At 41.4% G+C, this 16,043-nt stretch overlaps 1 protein-coding gene across 1 annotated transcript; it reads left to right on the forward strand.

The window, feature by feature from the left end:
- Positions 1 to 419: 419 nt before the first annotated feature.
- creb3l3a (cAMP responsive element binding protein 3-like 3a) lies at positions 420 to 10,593 on the forward strand. Its single transcript, XM_033620850.2, has 10 exons — positions 420 to 578; positions 967 to 1,083; positions 1,261 to 1,504; positions 4,162 to 4,295; positions 6,493 to 6,603; positions 6,707 to 6,813; positions 7,310 to 7,378; positions 7,567 to 7,651; positions 8,202 to 8,295; positions 9,799 to 10,593. The coding sequence occupies exons 1-10, from the start codon at positions 558 to 560 to the stop codon at positions 10,113 to 10,115; spliced, it is 1,299 nt and encodes a 432-aa protein (XP_033476741.2). The 5' UTR covers positions 420 to 557; the 3' UTR covers positions 10,116 to 10,593.
- Positions 10,594 to 16,043: the final 5,450 nt, after the last annotated feature.

Genomic DNA, 16,043 nt, shown 5'->3' on the forward strand with positions numbered 1-16,043 from the left:
AACTGCCATAACACACTAACATGCAAAGTGAGTGTAATTGTTTATTGACTCACTTTACCAAACAACTAAACATGATACTGTTTTTCTTTTTAACCAATATGAAGTAGTGTAACTTTTATTTTCTACACTCTAGCCATTGTGTGTCCATTGTGTTATAATATATGCCAAAGGTCAGAGCTATCCTTCTGTCAATAAGCTATCAAAAAAATAAAAGGAAAAGAAACAACAGACTTTGACCCATATGGTGTTTTACTTCTTAGCGCAGACTTCATGGCCTCCGTCTCCAGATAGACGTCTTGTGAAGTTCCTTATTTGTGTACTCTTGGCTACCACTCAGATTATATCTCCTCATAGCCAATGGGGACAGAGCAAGCTGGTTGGCTGGGTGTGTTGAGTTGGAGTTTGAACTTTGAACCTGAGAAGAAGAGCTGAAAGATACAGTGGAGGCTCTTTAGGAGCAGAGACAAAGCAGCGGCACAACAAAGTGCATTGGATATTTTGTCTGGGTCTCTGTCGTCTTGGGGGTTTCTCTGGTGTGCCGCCAAAGCACGGAAACTATGGAGCACTACCCAGACCAGGTAAATAACCAAACATGATCTTTTTATCGCATTGTAGTTTGCCAGTTATGGGTTACTGGGGCAAGAGCAAAGTTCAGGCTTGAGAACAAATTTAAAGCATATATCAAAATCCTCATTTTACAGAGAAATACTTGCTTTAAATGACATTGACTGGACATAATTATTAACGTAACATTGTTAAAGAGACTGACAGACATCGAGACAGATTTTGGGAACGTATAACACAGTATGGTGTGTTCATGGAGGATCATGGCGAGTCGTTGGCAGTAAGAAGCAGTCCCTAGCTGTGGTAGCATATGAAACCTTCATATTGTTGTCTTTGCTTCTGAAAGCATCAAAGACATAGTGTGCATGTGTGCTGTCATTGAATGTCATGATCTCATTTCAGGGCTGTGATGGCATCGAGCTGCTCGATTGGCTGTTTGATCAAAACGATGGGATTCTCCGTCATGAGGAAACGGGACGCCATGGCAACCACCACACCTGGCCAGTCCAGGAATCAAATGTGTGTGAGACTGTGGGATTTTTAATATCACTCATATATGCTAGAAATAGCTGTTTGCTTTGTATGTACTGTGCGGTTCCACCATGACATGCTCTGTGGGTTTTTAAAAGACTGTCCCACCGTGTTGTCATCTCACACAGACAGCCTAATGATAGCTTAGGGTTTTTCACCCAGCAGATGCTGCAGCCGGCCGAACAGACAGATGATGACTTCCTCAATGCCCTCCTGAGTGGAAATGATTCTGTGTCAGGCTCGCCTCTCTGGTCCCCTTCCCCCAGTGACAGTGGGATCAGTGAGGACCCTCCCTCAGACCAGATGGACAGCCCCCAGCGCCCCGAGAGCCCCCCTGAGGACGCTCAGTATTTTGGTACGAGGCCACAAACCAAGGCAGCCCTGGAAGCCGACATCTCCATTGACCTCAGTGAGTCACAAATATCCACCTGAAAAACAGAATGGAAACATTTTAACATCTTTATCATCTTTTCATCATTGATTCATCTACAGGTTTCTTCTTTAAAAATGCTCGTCACAAGTTAGAGCCCAAAGAGGTGTCATTAAATGTCTTGTTTTATCTGACCAACAATCCGAAACCAAAAGACACTCAATGTAAAATCATCATATCCTCGTACAGCTTTTTGTTTGATATCCTTCGAATTAGCGTCCCACAAATGACATTACATCCTTCATATAAACTTACGTAGTTTACTTAAAGTTACAGAGGTTAGGCAAGTAGGCAAGTAAAGATAGTGGTTAGGTTTGTGAAAAGAAACATGGTGAAGCCGTATCTTAAAATGACTCAAAGTTCACTCAGATTTCATCCAGTCCTGAACACCTATCCAACTGGGAAAGTCCCAGGGAAAGTCACGTGTTTTGTGACCCATCCAACATCCCAACCTGCCTCCCTACTAAACTGCTCAGGATCACTGCCTTCTTTACTCCCTTAAGCCCATTCGACAAATAATCACAGCCTTCCAAACTACATGTTGTAGCTGGGATATGTACCAATTTGGTGCTTTCTTTTTTTTTTGTGAAATATTGTGACTGAACAATATGTACATTGAAAGTGAATAGGACAGATGCAGTTGACAGACATACAGACAATAACATAAAGCAGTTATGGTGATGTATGTAGTGATATGATAAGAGTCCAGGACTAGAGATAAGATTGTTTCACGTATGGTATGTGTGGGTAATGTGTGTGTGTTCATGCTTTTATGTCTGTGTGTGAGGCAGCGGTGTGTGTATATGTGGTTACTGACTCAAGAGAATAGGCTATGGGATGTGTGGCAGAGAGGGCGAGAAAAAGGGGCTACACTGATGTTAAAGAGACATTAGATACATCTTCTGTAATAGCAATATAATCAAAATAATAATACATTAATGAAGGAATAAAATTAAGTGATATGATAATAATAGTCATCATTATGAATAATACATGACAATATAATAGGCACTATTGTATAAACTTTGAAACTATACAAGGACGAGGAGCGGGCCTGGACTGGCGCAAGGGAGAGGCAAATGGACACATCTCGTACTGTCACATATTGACGTTTGGTCGTGGACTTTCTACGTCCACATTTGACGTGCAAAGTACCCTGGTTGCGTTGGTTGTTGACGTTCTGGGACACCATGTCAGCTTCTGCCTGTTACATGCACCGTCTGCTTTCAAAATGTACAGTTTGCATACCGTCTCTTTCAAAATAAACATTGTGCCGCTACGTCGGTACAACACCTTGAATTGATGTATTTTTTCTTTCAACAACAAGCATACATGGTAAAGTTTTGCTAACAGTTGCACGTGGTTGGGTTTAGGAAAAAAGAACAGGGTTTGCTTTATAATCTCACAGAAAGCGAACACAAACCTCCCAGGTGAAAGTCGGAAAGCCGTAACAATAATGCCAACGTGAAAGGACAGCTGTTTTTTTGTTGGTGTCTGAAGACGGATGTCGCTGGCAGAGTGAGACAAGGTTGAGTTGTTCGAAAAACTAAACTGGATCAGAGTGATCTGGATATTGAAATCCTATGTTTTGCTATCCAGGATCTGCTGATTCATCTTACTTTTGTGCCAAGTTCTTAAAACAATATTGGACTGGATCACCCTGACCCTGATACAAACTTTCAAGATTTCCAAATCTGGATAACCAGTGCTATAAATGAGACTACATATCACAATACAGGCTACCAGCTATGTAAAGAACAACATGTAGAATACCCACCATGGAGCATTGAGGACACAGTGTAATAAACTACTTTTGACTGTGATATTGTAATGAACATTAAGTGATAAATCAAAGTTAAAATCATTAAAAGCTAAAATCTATATTTGATAAATAACTTTTTTTTTTATATTGACAGCTATTTGGGGGATTATCTAACGTGGACACAGGTCTTTTTTTCAATTTAAGTGTACTGAAAGGCTTAATAGGTGCCTAATGTCTACTTTGTCCACTTTATTATGGTAAAACAAATCAAATGCAAAATATAAATGGGTGTATATATTTGATCAGTTCAAAAGTTTTGTAACATTTTGTTTCTGAAATCCACCCTGAATCCACTCTTCTGCTGGGATCAGGGTAAAAAATATTTTGGATCAAAGGCATCCCAATCCTACTAAAAGGTTTCGAACAACACATACTGAAGCTTTGATCCAGATCAAAACCAAAACTGGATTGTGTGATTAAATCTGATTTCAGAATCCTTTTTTCCTTTCGAACAATCCAATTTCAAGATTTGATCCAATCCAATCCATCAGACTAGTTCTGAACAACTGGGCCCTGGATTTACTGTATCACAGGAGATAAAGTAAGATCAAACACACTATTTGTGTCTGAGTTCAAGAGTATTCAAACTATCAAAGACGCTGATGTCACTGCTGATGAAAAGCACACATGTTAAGGCCCAAACAGAGTAATCGGTATTTGCGTAACGTTCAGGCTCCAAATGTCATTTCTCATGTTTTTATGTTGTTTATCAAAGAATCCAAATAATGACACTAGCATGTCGTATTGATTTTTGTTTGCATGATCTTAATGCATATAACTGTGTGTTTGTGTGTGTGTGTGTGTGTGGGTGCAGATGGATGGCAGCCTGGATTCCCAACAGACAGGACAAGGATTACACAATATCATTCTGATGTACACAGACCGCAGATGTCCTCTGCCTTCCCGCTAACTGTCAAGGATCTGCTACTGTCTGGCACACCAGAGCCCGTAAGTGTGTACCAGTTGTGGTGAGTTTGTTGTGGGGGTGATACAGAGATCGATAGTATCAAATGTCAACAGGACCTGTTGTTTATCTTTTGTGTGAGCCAGTGTGTGCTTGTGTATTTTGATGAAAGCAGGGAAATTGGGTGACTATGTTCACTGAGGCCCTGGATTCACTAAGGGGAGGGACCTTTTGGAATTGCAAATGAAATTAGCTATTTTAAAACTTTTATTTTTAGGGAAGGATTGTTAAGCATGTAAAACCCTCTCAGCAGCACTCAGGTTTGTATGCTGATACAGAGAGGAGAAATACACAGAAATATTCAAAGGCACAGTTCACCCCAAAATCAGAATGACGCATTTTTCCTCTTACCTGTAGTGTTGTTTATCAGTCTAGATTGTTTTGGTGTGAGCTGCAGGGTGTTGGAGATATCGACTGTAGAGGTGTCTGTCTTCTCACAGATATAATGGAACTAGACAGCACTTAGCTTGTGGTGCTCAAAGTGCTAAAAAAAACATTTGAAAGACTCAACAACAATGTCTCTTTCCAGAAATCATGACCCGGTTTCTCAAGATAATCCAAAGACCTTGTTGTGAGCAGTTTCATAGGAACTATTTTCTTTCTACTGAACTACACTTGCCAACTGTATCACCATGCAGAAGGAAGTGTGCATCTACTGCTAGCTCACCTAGCACCACTAAGCTAGCTAACATTACAGCCAACACATTCTCACTGGGACCACATCATTTATCGACGTTTGGTTCATGGACAGATACAATCTGCAAGGTACCCTGGGTGTGTTGGCTGTTCTGGGACACCGTGTCAAGTTATGCCTGATACATGCATTGTCTTCCTTCAAGATACACTTCTGTTTTCACAGGAGATTTACTGTTTACATACAGTGTCTTTCAAAATAAGTGCACTACGTCAGTACAACGCTGCAAATAGACGTGTTTTTTTCCTTCAACAGCTAAGACGTGGCGGGGTTTAGGCAACAAAAACATGTGGTTTGGTTAAGGAAAAAAGAACAGAGTTTGGCTTTATCATCTTGCAGGTCACGAACACCACTCTCCCTGGTGAAAGTTGGTGTTTGTTGGACCCATCCACCACCCCTCCTGCCCACCCCACACAGACTTTTGTTGCATTAAGTTTCGTTCTTGTCCTGAAGCGTTTCCCCTTGACGCTGCTGAGCATCCTTAAACTACAGTATAAGGGCGACCAGCCACGTATCACGTCGATGTTTAAGGACTTAAGTCAGTGTCTGATGCCGCAAGTCACTGCCCAAGTGCTGGATTTCAACGACTTTGGAGTAAGACCGGGTCCTTAGAGCTCAGCCAAGGAGGACGGCATTGATGTTTTTATCCCACGGTGTCACAAGCATGAGTCTCTGTCCATGAGTAGATACATACTTCCTTCTGCACGATAATACAGTTGCCTGGTGTAGTTTGGTAGAAAGAAAATAGTTATCTCTCTGATATCTTCAACACTCTGCAGCTCACACCAAAACAGTCTAGATTAATAAACAGCACTAAGAGTAAGAGGAGAAATATTTTAGATTTTTGGGTGAATTCTCCCTTTAAGTTTGTATTATGTCAAAGTTGATGTTGTTGATTTGTGAAATATGACCTCTTTCAAGTTCAGAGAAATAGCAAAATAGTATTTTGTGTAGAGACAGTATTATTCTGCACTGTCCATTAGATGACACAACCACTGACCCTCAACTTCCATGTTGTGAGATGCTAAACACTGCGCCGCTGTGCCGCCCCGTGCTGCACCATATTAAATATCTCTCAAATAATAATCCCAAAGAAAATATTCCTAAAACTTGACATTTTCAAGTGACCACACAAGATCACCACGAGCAGAATAATGTGTTTGTGTGTCTGAAACTTGCCGTGTGCAGTATTGATATTGGATGGTATTGATTCCATCTCTGCGGCCCAGTTTAATAAGATGAAGGAGAGAGTGGCAGAATGCAACTTATATTCCCACACCGTAATTGCTTTGAGGTAGCCATGAAATGGGAGTAATGCAGGTGGCCTGATAGTCTGCACTCATTTAACTACTTCCTGTGAGGCTTTAGGGAGAAAGGTAGGGGCAGAGAAGGAGGTGGGGGCAGAGAAGTAGGTGGGGGCAGAGAGAAAATTTAATCACACAGAGGAGATTATGTTTTAAATATTAGTATTCATATCTCGCCAACAGGCCCCACACCCATCCCAACAGTCCATTCAAGAGTTGATTCTCAATGAAGATGAGAAGAAGCTTTTAGCAAAGGAGGGGGTGACTCTGCCCAGCCAGCTACCTCTTACAAAGGTAAAATGCTATCAATGCCTCAACAATGAGAACAATTATCAGCTCCCAGAGTATATCTCCCAAGGGGCGCAAAATGAAAATGATCATTCTTCTGTTAATCTAGTACGAAGAAAGGATTCTGAAGAAAATACGCAGAAAGATTCGCAACAAGCAGTCTGCTCAGGAGAGCAGGAAGAAGAAGAAGGAGTATATTGACGGGCTGGAGAGCAGGTAAGAATCTGATTCATACAAAGAAAATGAGGATTGTTTTACGTGTACAAACAACATGTTCAATATGCTCACCATTTCCTAAAATAAACCCTGAATGCCCTCCTGGCAGCTGTTGGACAGTTAATTTCATCACATTATGATGATGTGTCCGCTGTGCCATGTAGCCATGACCTCCTGGTTTGATTCTGGCCTCTGTCAGATATCGTTAACCCAACCCCTCATAAATGCTTAAAATATAGATAATAAATATTAAAAACATCACCTTGCAGAGACCTGAAACTTGCTTTAGGTATGTTATCCATTTTATCTTCAGTATGTTATCACTGCATGGTAATGTAGTGTGAGCGAGGGCATACATGTGAATTCTGAGTGTCTGGTGCTGAACAGATGGGAAATTAATTTAAGACATATGGTACTTGTAGCGTTGAAAAACGTGCCAGTAATGCAAAGTGGATGCAGTCTTTAAACACTGGACCCTGTGTATCATCTCCTATAGGATGACCGCCTGCAATGCACACAACCAGGAGCTGCAGAGGAAGGTGTCCCAGCTGGAGAAATGCAACATGTGAGAGAGTGTGACTTCTCCTATTTACTGACAATGTTTCATTTGGCATTACCTCCCCTCAGAAACTGCCTTTAGCATCGTACCTCACTCACTTCCCTCAAATCCTTAATCCAGTAATTTTCATCTGTCTTTAAAATTTTATTTTTTCTTTTCTTATTGTATTTCGTTTTTCCCAATCTTGTCCGCAGGTCACTGATGGAACAGCTGCGCAGACTGCAGGCGATGGTCATGAATACATCTAACAAGCCAGCCCAGACTGGGACGTGTGTTCTGGTATGAATGTTATGAATGTGTGCGAAGCAGATAAATAAACCCAGACGATACATATGACTCATTGTTCGCCGTCATAGCAAGCAAAATAGCAACAACCATCATAGCCGGATTAGCCATGGAGAAAGGCCAATCTAGATATGTCCACAATGGACAAGACAGCAAAAAGGACACAAAGGGGCACAGTAGGCTGTTCCTCTGTGTGAACTGAAACCATTCATTGCCTTTGATCACTCCAATGGAATAAAGCGCAAGACTCGAGGCAACATGAGTGGAGCAGAATTTTAAAAACCTAACTTTTAATCTATAAATATGAATGAGTCTCAGTTCCCAGTCACAGAATTCTTTGCTTTGCAAAAAAGCACAGCAAGAAAATGATTACTGTTTCTTCAGTGTTGCATAAAGAGTATATTCAAAGAAGGAATATTGAAACCATGAGCCATAAAAAAGTTCAACAATGCAGAACAAAGATTGTCATGTACAACTTTACTTTCAGTGTCATTTTCTTAGTCTAACTTTCTTTCTCCCCATGTTTTTATTATCACATTCTCAGGTGCTTCTGCTGTCCTTCTCATTAATCCTGTTCCCCAACCTCAAGCCTTTCTCTGACACCAAGGTCAGCCAAGGAGACTTCAGTCCAGTCAGAAGTGAGTAACCTTCAGGGCCAAATAGCTTTGTTCGCCCGCCTGCCAACTAATCCAGCACCTCTCTGTCACATCTGAGGAGCCTGTTAGAACTGCAGTCTCACCCACTGCTGGAAGGGTTCATACCTGTGGAGCCACACAGCCAGCTCCGCCTGTCTGAGGAGTTCCTGTCAACTTAAAACTTAAAAGATTAGAGCCAGCGCACAGAGTACCATAGCCATACATTATCATTACGGTTATTAAGGTATTGCCCTGTCAACAGCTTGTGATAAATTACCATTAATTATTGCTTTATTAATAGATTTATTGGCACAACCCCTGAAATGTCAATTTCTAATTATGAGGCAAGGTCAGGGTTTGCAGAGCAACAAGGTGTCATTTGTTACCATAAGCTGTTTGACAGCTTCGAAAAATCAGGTGCTGCAGTTTTCCAGAGTGCTAAAGGCTATGTCACAAGGTTTCAGAGCTTTTAATGTCTTCAGGTTTAAAGTTGATGTGCTCACAACATGCAAAGACATGTGAGCTTTCTCAACAAGGCTGTGGTGAAGATGTAGTTAGGTTTAAGCACAAAAACCACTTGGTTATGGTTGTTGTGGCTTAAAACACCCACATTTGTTGGCAGAAAAGCTGCTGGAAATGCAGGGATGGGTTGGTAAAATACACCCAAGTTTTGTGGCTCAAACACCACTGAGAACCGCCGCAGTGTGTTGATAAAAAACACAGAGGTTTGGTGGTTCAAAGGCTGCTAGGAAACACTCCAATGTGTTGGCAAAACACACCCAGGTTTGTTGTCTGTAAAAAAAAAAAAAACACACCCATGTTTTGTGGCTCAAACGCCACTGAGAACCGCCACAGTGTGCTGGTAAAAAAATCGCCCAAGTTTGTTGACTCAGCTGCCACTGGGAAATGCTCCAATGTGTTGGTAAAACATACCCAGGCTTGGTTTTGGTAAAAAAAAAATCACCCAGGTTTGGTGGCTTAACCACCGCGCTGAGAAACGCTGTAATGTGTCTTTAAAAATCCCCCATGTTTGGTAGCTCAAACACAGCTGCGAAACTCTGCAACATGTTGATGACAAAAACCCAGGTGTGGTGGCTCAAACGCTGCAATGTGTCTGTAAAATTCACTCAGGTTTGGTAGCTCAAACACAGCTGCAAAATGCTGCCATATGTCAATGAAAGATGTTGTTGTTTGTGGGTTTTTAACAGAGGTCTACAGCTTGGCAGGCGTCTCACCTAGGTGACGCACCATCCTCTCCCCTACTGATGGCAAAGTCAGCTGATGTACTACGTCACTTGTAGTGCGTCACTTTAGAAACATTGATATGATACGTGCAAATCTAATGCAGAATCGCACAATATGATCAATTTCTCATGACAACTGGGCTGGCACACTGAAACACACTTGCTTGTAATGCCAGCGTGGAGATATAGTAATAATAAGCAGAGCTGCATATCCACAGAGGCTTGAACTTGTTTATCTTCTCTCTGTCTTATTCTCACACAGTCCAGTCACGGTCCCTGCAGAACCTACAGGCTTCTCGTGTGCTGCATGTCACTGAATCCCCATTCTCTGCTGAGGATGAATCAGAGCCTCTGCACCAGCATCACCCAGGAGACCGGGGATTGGAAGATATTACTGCCATGATGGGAAAGCTGGGAGTGAATCAAGACCAGTCCAGTTTGGAGCACACGTCTCTGAACAGCACTCAGGAAGATAGGATGGGTCATTTCCATGTAGACCCAATTACCGGTCACATAGCTACTTTGACCTTGGATCCGCATCGCTCTGCCAGGCTGCGGCCACATGCTGATGACATGTAAAGGAAATGAATAAATTATCCCTCCATGAATTCCCCCAATCTTCCTCCTCCTGACAGTAGAGCAGGGAATTATCTGGGGCTGCTGTTTACACAGACAGGGGAATAAGCTTTTAATCATTCCTGTTGTTGCCTTTAATATATATATTCAGTCTGTGTTCCTTTTCCTTATTTGTGATACTGTTTTATATCAGAATATGGATTTGAATCTTACACTGAAATTGTTTGTCAAGATGAGCTGTGTATCCATTGTCTCCTGGCTTTGATAAAATGTCAGTGTAAATTAGTGTGTTTGAGACTGGGCAAACACAGCTGTGATCATGTGTACAGTTTTGATCTCAACAGATAATTTGTAAAATGTTAAAAGGATTTTGAAAACACGTTTTCATTGAGGAGTTGATTGAAACTGTTGGGATTAATTCTGGGATAAAACTTCCTTAAATAAAAAAAAAAAGCAAAACAAGATCAGTGGGTTCAAAACACTGTGGATTCATTTTCTCTGTTAAGTTTTAGAGCTTTACTAATTAAAAAGCGACTCAACACACACGGTGCAATATTTCCCTCGATGGTGAAATGATCCAAAGTTTAGACAAGCCATCTCTCAAAGGGCAAGTACAGTAGCCCAGATTTGATGTCAGCGGAGAGGGAGACACAGAACTGGGCCAAAGGTGGGACAGATGACCTCTTATCTCATGACTCAGACTTCTGGTCCAATAATTGACATGTTGATGTATTTACTCGTGGAAGACAGGCTGTTTTGTCCACAGCTCTCATTGTGTCTGGCCTGTCAGCACAGACCACACAGTGATGGGATGAAAGCGTTCTTATCCTCGCAGCCATTTGGGCCAGAATTTAATCTAAAGGTCTGACATGTTCAGGTTGAAATTTTCTGTGGTTAGCTCAGCTTCACTTCAAGGGAGGACTGGACATCTAATTCTGGGATTAAATGAGCCACAGTAGAAACTGACTGTTGACTTTTTGACTGAACAGAGTAATAAAAACCAAGAATGAACCACCATTAAAACAAATTCATGTGGAAACTAGATTTATTAGAACATATAACAGGTAACATACATATAATCATATCATTGGTTTATTTTGCATTTTCTGCAGTTTCAAACATAAAAATATAGAGACCTTAAATAATGGAAAGGTTTTTTAAAAAGTATATCCCTGCTGGAAAGATGGTCTTTCCATAAACAAGGCTGTCTATGCAGTAGAGAGACACAAATACATTTGAAAATGGTGCTACATGACCAAAGACAAAGAGGTAAATGGCTGTGGCATTTGCTTTTGCTCAAGAGGTTTTAATAACCTACAACTACCAGAATTCACTGCACCGCACCAAGCTAATAAATGCTCCCACTGGTGGGTGATGTAATGCAAGCTTGGCTGTTTTCCAATAGATGTATTAAGAGAACTGTACACAGTGTTGGAGCCAGGGCCCTGTTCATTTCTACGAAAGTTGCTCAGTGGCGCATGAAGCCATAAATGTTCAACTGTTGCGTATAAAATTACCTGGGTGATCGCCACTGCTGCCCCCTAATTGGGCCCATAGAACAAACGCACTAAAGACTTCTGCCTGTCATGACCCATCAAGCCCTTCCTTCCCTTCTTTGTCATCTTTACCTTTGAGTAAGAGTTCCAGCATTTCCCTAGTGTTCCTCCGTGTTTTTGACTGTTTCTGCCTTTAAACCACCCCTTTCACCTATTGTTATGTTCCAGCTTGTCTAGAAAGTTCAGGAGTAACCGTAATAATTAAATAAACAATACATACCGGAGAGGGAAAAATGAAGCGCTGGTAGGATTTATGTAAGCCAAATATTTTATTAACTAAACAAAAATGTAAACACGAACACAAAACAATCCTCCAAAAACTGAGGATGATAAGAACTAACTATAAACTGAAAACAGTCCACTCAAAAGGAGGGACGATAATGCACAATCAATACAACTCAGAAAACACCGGATCTTAGACACTAAACGGAAAATCACTACACACTGGTATTACACTAACACACTGCGAGGAGGTACACTAAAACACGTGGTGGTGAGACGGTTCCCAGGAGCACTAGCGGTCCACTGACAGCCAGCGACCTTGGTCCACTCTCCCTTTATCCTCCACCTGATTGGCACCAGCTGCGAGGCACCATTCAGGGAACACACCTGCAACACGCACCTGTAACAAACACAAAGACACTAACACACACACACACACACACACACCACAAATTCTACGGCACGTAACACCTATCGAATTGGATACTTCTGCCTGTGTGACTGACTACCTGTGTACCAACCTGATTAAAGACCCTGAACTTTTATCTGAGTCTGAGTCTGCTTTGTGAGTCCTTCGCCAGCTTGCGCTTGACACCACCAGTCAGACCAGCTACTTAACTTGAATGGGGATAAGATGATTCAACTGGCTCTTGTAGATTTTTTAAATGTCATTGGATCAAATTGCTCAAATTTTGATAGTAATACAAGTCCATTCAAACACTCAAAAAAATGTATCCACTGATTTACAGATGTCTCTTTCTCCGTTTAAGTCTACAGTAAAAACTCTTCTTGGGTCAAACAGCATCACATGGCGGCTGCAATTACACCTTTAGGCCTCTATGAAAATTGTCTTCAAAGCCCGGCACACTTCCTGCAGATGTTGTTTTTCAACAGGAACTAAATTTAAACAATAAGCTAAAATATGTCTCCAAAAACAGCTGAGGCAAGAAATAGACAACACAGTAACAGAATCTTGGTTTATATTTAATCAGCACTGCCTAGTTTTACAGTTTGATCTGAGTTTGAAAGAGAGAAAGACAAAGGGGTGGCTCTCTCTCTTGATCCGCTTCTGTACTCTTTGTGTCCCTGGTTCAAACGGACGAGGTTACGTCACCCTCCAGGGGGAGCATTTATTGATCTGATGCGGTGCAGTGCATTCTGACAGTTGTAGATCTTCCACCTCTTGAGCAAAAGCACACCTTTTCCTTTGTTTTCTCTGATCATGTTGCATCAATTTCAAAGTATTTGTGTCTTGTTACTGCACAGACAGCCTAGTTTTATGAACAGACCATCTTTACAGCGATGAAATAGTTTTTTAACTTAAACCTGGCAACCTTACTCTGAACTCTGAAGAAAAGACTTTGGTGAGTTGTCTTTACTCTCTGCACACAACTTTTCTTTGGTCAGTAAATATTTCCAGCATCTAACCCCCCCCCCCCCAAAAAAAAAAAGAGAAGTCTTTGTTTTAACATTTCTGTTTTCGCATATGTGCAAGTGATATAAATCTCTAGCTCTCAGACAGAAGGCTAATAAGTACCATTGGCAACTTCGGCTGCAACGGAGGCACACAGGGCAACTGAACATCGCCACTGTATCTCCATTAAAAGTTGTTATTTCTGACACAGAGTGCCAAAAGTGAGGAAGTACAATCTGAATTCTGAGGCAAAACCCAGGAACTGAGCAGGCCAGTTTTTGTAGAGGCCAAACATTAGAATTACATGATGCCATATGGCCCTAAAGACTTTCCCATTGACTTACATTGTAAATGAGATGACTGTAAACCAGTGGATACATTTTTTTGAGTATCACAACCACAGTAAAATGATTTGTTTCATTATCAGAATTGGATCCATTCAGTCAGATAACATGTAAAGTCTGGAAGAGCCACGCAATTAAATCATTCTTACCCCCATTCAAGTTAGCAGAGACCTAAACTGGACGTAGCTTCTCTCAACTTCTCTCTCAAGCTCCCTTTTTGTGCTGTATGAGCAAATGAGCGCAGCTGTATGAATGTTTACGGACTAGTTTGTTTCATGCCTAGGCCTACCCTGGCCTTAGATAGACTCAGCTGCTGAGTTAATACATTTTATTTTCATTACATTCTTGTATTTCTTTTTCTTTAATGTGTGATTACTAGAGGATTATTTTATGTGGCCAGAGGGTTTCATTTCTCCAATCACTACAAAACCTATTAACTGTCAGCATTTAGTTTATAAATGGCTGCTCTGGGCTTGTGTCAGACTTTTGCATACTAATAAGTATCAATTGTCTGCAGAGAATAGCGCTGTGTATTGTATAAACTACACATTTAAACAATAACGTAATTACTTTAAATCTCAGTGTTAAATTAATGATGCACTGATGCAGGGCTATTCAATTACAAATTCAATTGGGTCAGATTTTAAAACTAGGAAATGTTGATGGGCCGGACGTTTTCAGCGGCCTATCTAAAACATTTTTTTATCTTTTGGTAATGAGAAATTTTGAACCAATTAAAATTAATGTGATAAAAAATAACAATGTTTATCATTTCACATTTAAAATTAAAAAATATATCTTTTTAGTCACATATCTGACCCTGGCACATCATAATGCAGGAACAGAATTAAAAAAGAGCCTGTAGAGCCTCCCTCTTCCACACACACACATGCACACACACACATGCACACACCTCACCTCCTGACAATTTCTTTTGAGGTCAAGTATTTAGGGAAATTCATAGGACGTAGTCTTATAGAGCTTATGGCAACAACGGTCATGTTTACAACAGCACTATATAAACTCAATAACACCTTAGTGGAAACAAATTTAAAATGTCAGTAAGATGAATTATATATTGAATTAGTAGTATATAAGTATATAAGTACCATTATCAAAGAATGAAGAACACACACATCAGTCAATATCAGTCATTGCACCTGCCCTCTGTGCTCCTCAGTCTGCTGCTGAGTTGACTCACTCTCTGCAGGTAGGCCACCGCACAGTCATTGGTCCACCCGGCCATCATGTGTGTCGTTAGGGTTGGGTAGGTCCAGGTGTGAATGGTGTGAAGTCGTTTGGGGAAGGATCCCAAGACTATATTGAGAGCAATATAGTCTTGGGATCACACACACGATTTACCAACGATTCACATGTGACCTTAACAACTCTGAAATTCAGAGCTCAAGTGTGACCTCAACAACTCTGTAAGTTTAAGTTTATTCACTTTATTAATCCCCCTGAGGGGAAATTCAATGTTTTCACTCTTGCTTGTCAATTACACACAGGTCTGAAAGACACACACATGCACAAACAGGACCTATACATGCACAAAGTGGAGAGATCTCAGAGGGAGGGGGCTGCCCTTTGGTCAGGCGCCCCGAGCGGTTGGGGGGTTCGGTCTCGGTTCAGACCTCTCCAGCCACCAGTCCACGCTCCATATTTTGGTCCGGACGGGGACTCGAACAGGCGACCCTCCGGTTCCCAACCCAAGTCCCTATGGACTGAGCTACTGCCACCCCAAGGGTTCACACCTACACAGGGATTAAAGCCCCCGACTCCACGCCAGTCCTTTAGACCTGAAGAAGCTTCTTGGATAAGAGGTGGAAAGTCTCCAAGAAACTCAGGTCCCATTTATATGAAAAGGGTTAACTTTGGTTGTGTTTTGGCTTATTGTTTACACGACAGCAGGTTTTCGGTGCCTGAAAAATGCAGCGTTTTGAAAACAGGTTCCAGAGTGCTATTTTCTGGAAAGGGCACCGTCTCCGTTGTCATGTAAACTTGCAATATTCAGTTCCTCTGAAAATGGATACTTTTCACACATGTGCATTGCGGTTCCAGTCACTAGGCATGCGCGAGAAAGTTGACCATCACAATAACAGCGGACTGCCGAGCTCTGTTTGTGCTGCTCACCCTGATGAAGTTTATCAATGCTTCTCCAGCAAAATGGAGATCTACTGAAGCAACTCCACCTCGTCGTTCATCCAGACATTTTGCCATTGTGTTGTTTATACATCACCACTCTGTAGAAGGACGCAGGTGCGTGTTGTTTCTTTGTGAAGTCACACCGCCAACTACTGGCCTGGCATGTATACTGCAGCGTTTTTGGTCATTTTTGCAGATCTGGTGCATGGTGATTGTTATCAAAACGTTGTCGTCTGAACGCGGAACTTTT

Source organism: Epinephelus lanceolatus, chromosome 6, assembly GCF_041903045.1.
Source record: "Epinephelus lanceolatus isolate andai-2023 chromosome 6, ASM4190304v1, whole genome shotgun sequence".
Classification (NCBI taxonomy): Eukaryota; Metazoa; Chordata; class Actinopteri; order Perciformes; family Serranidae; genus Epinephelus; species Epinephelus lanceolatus.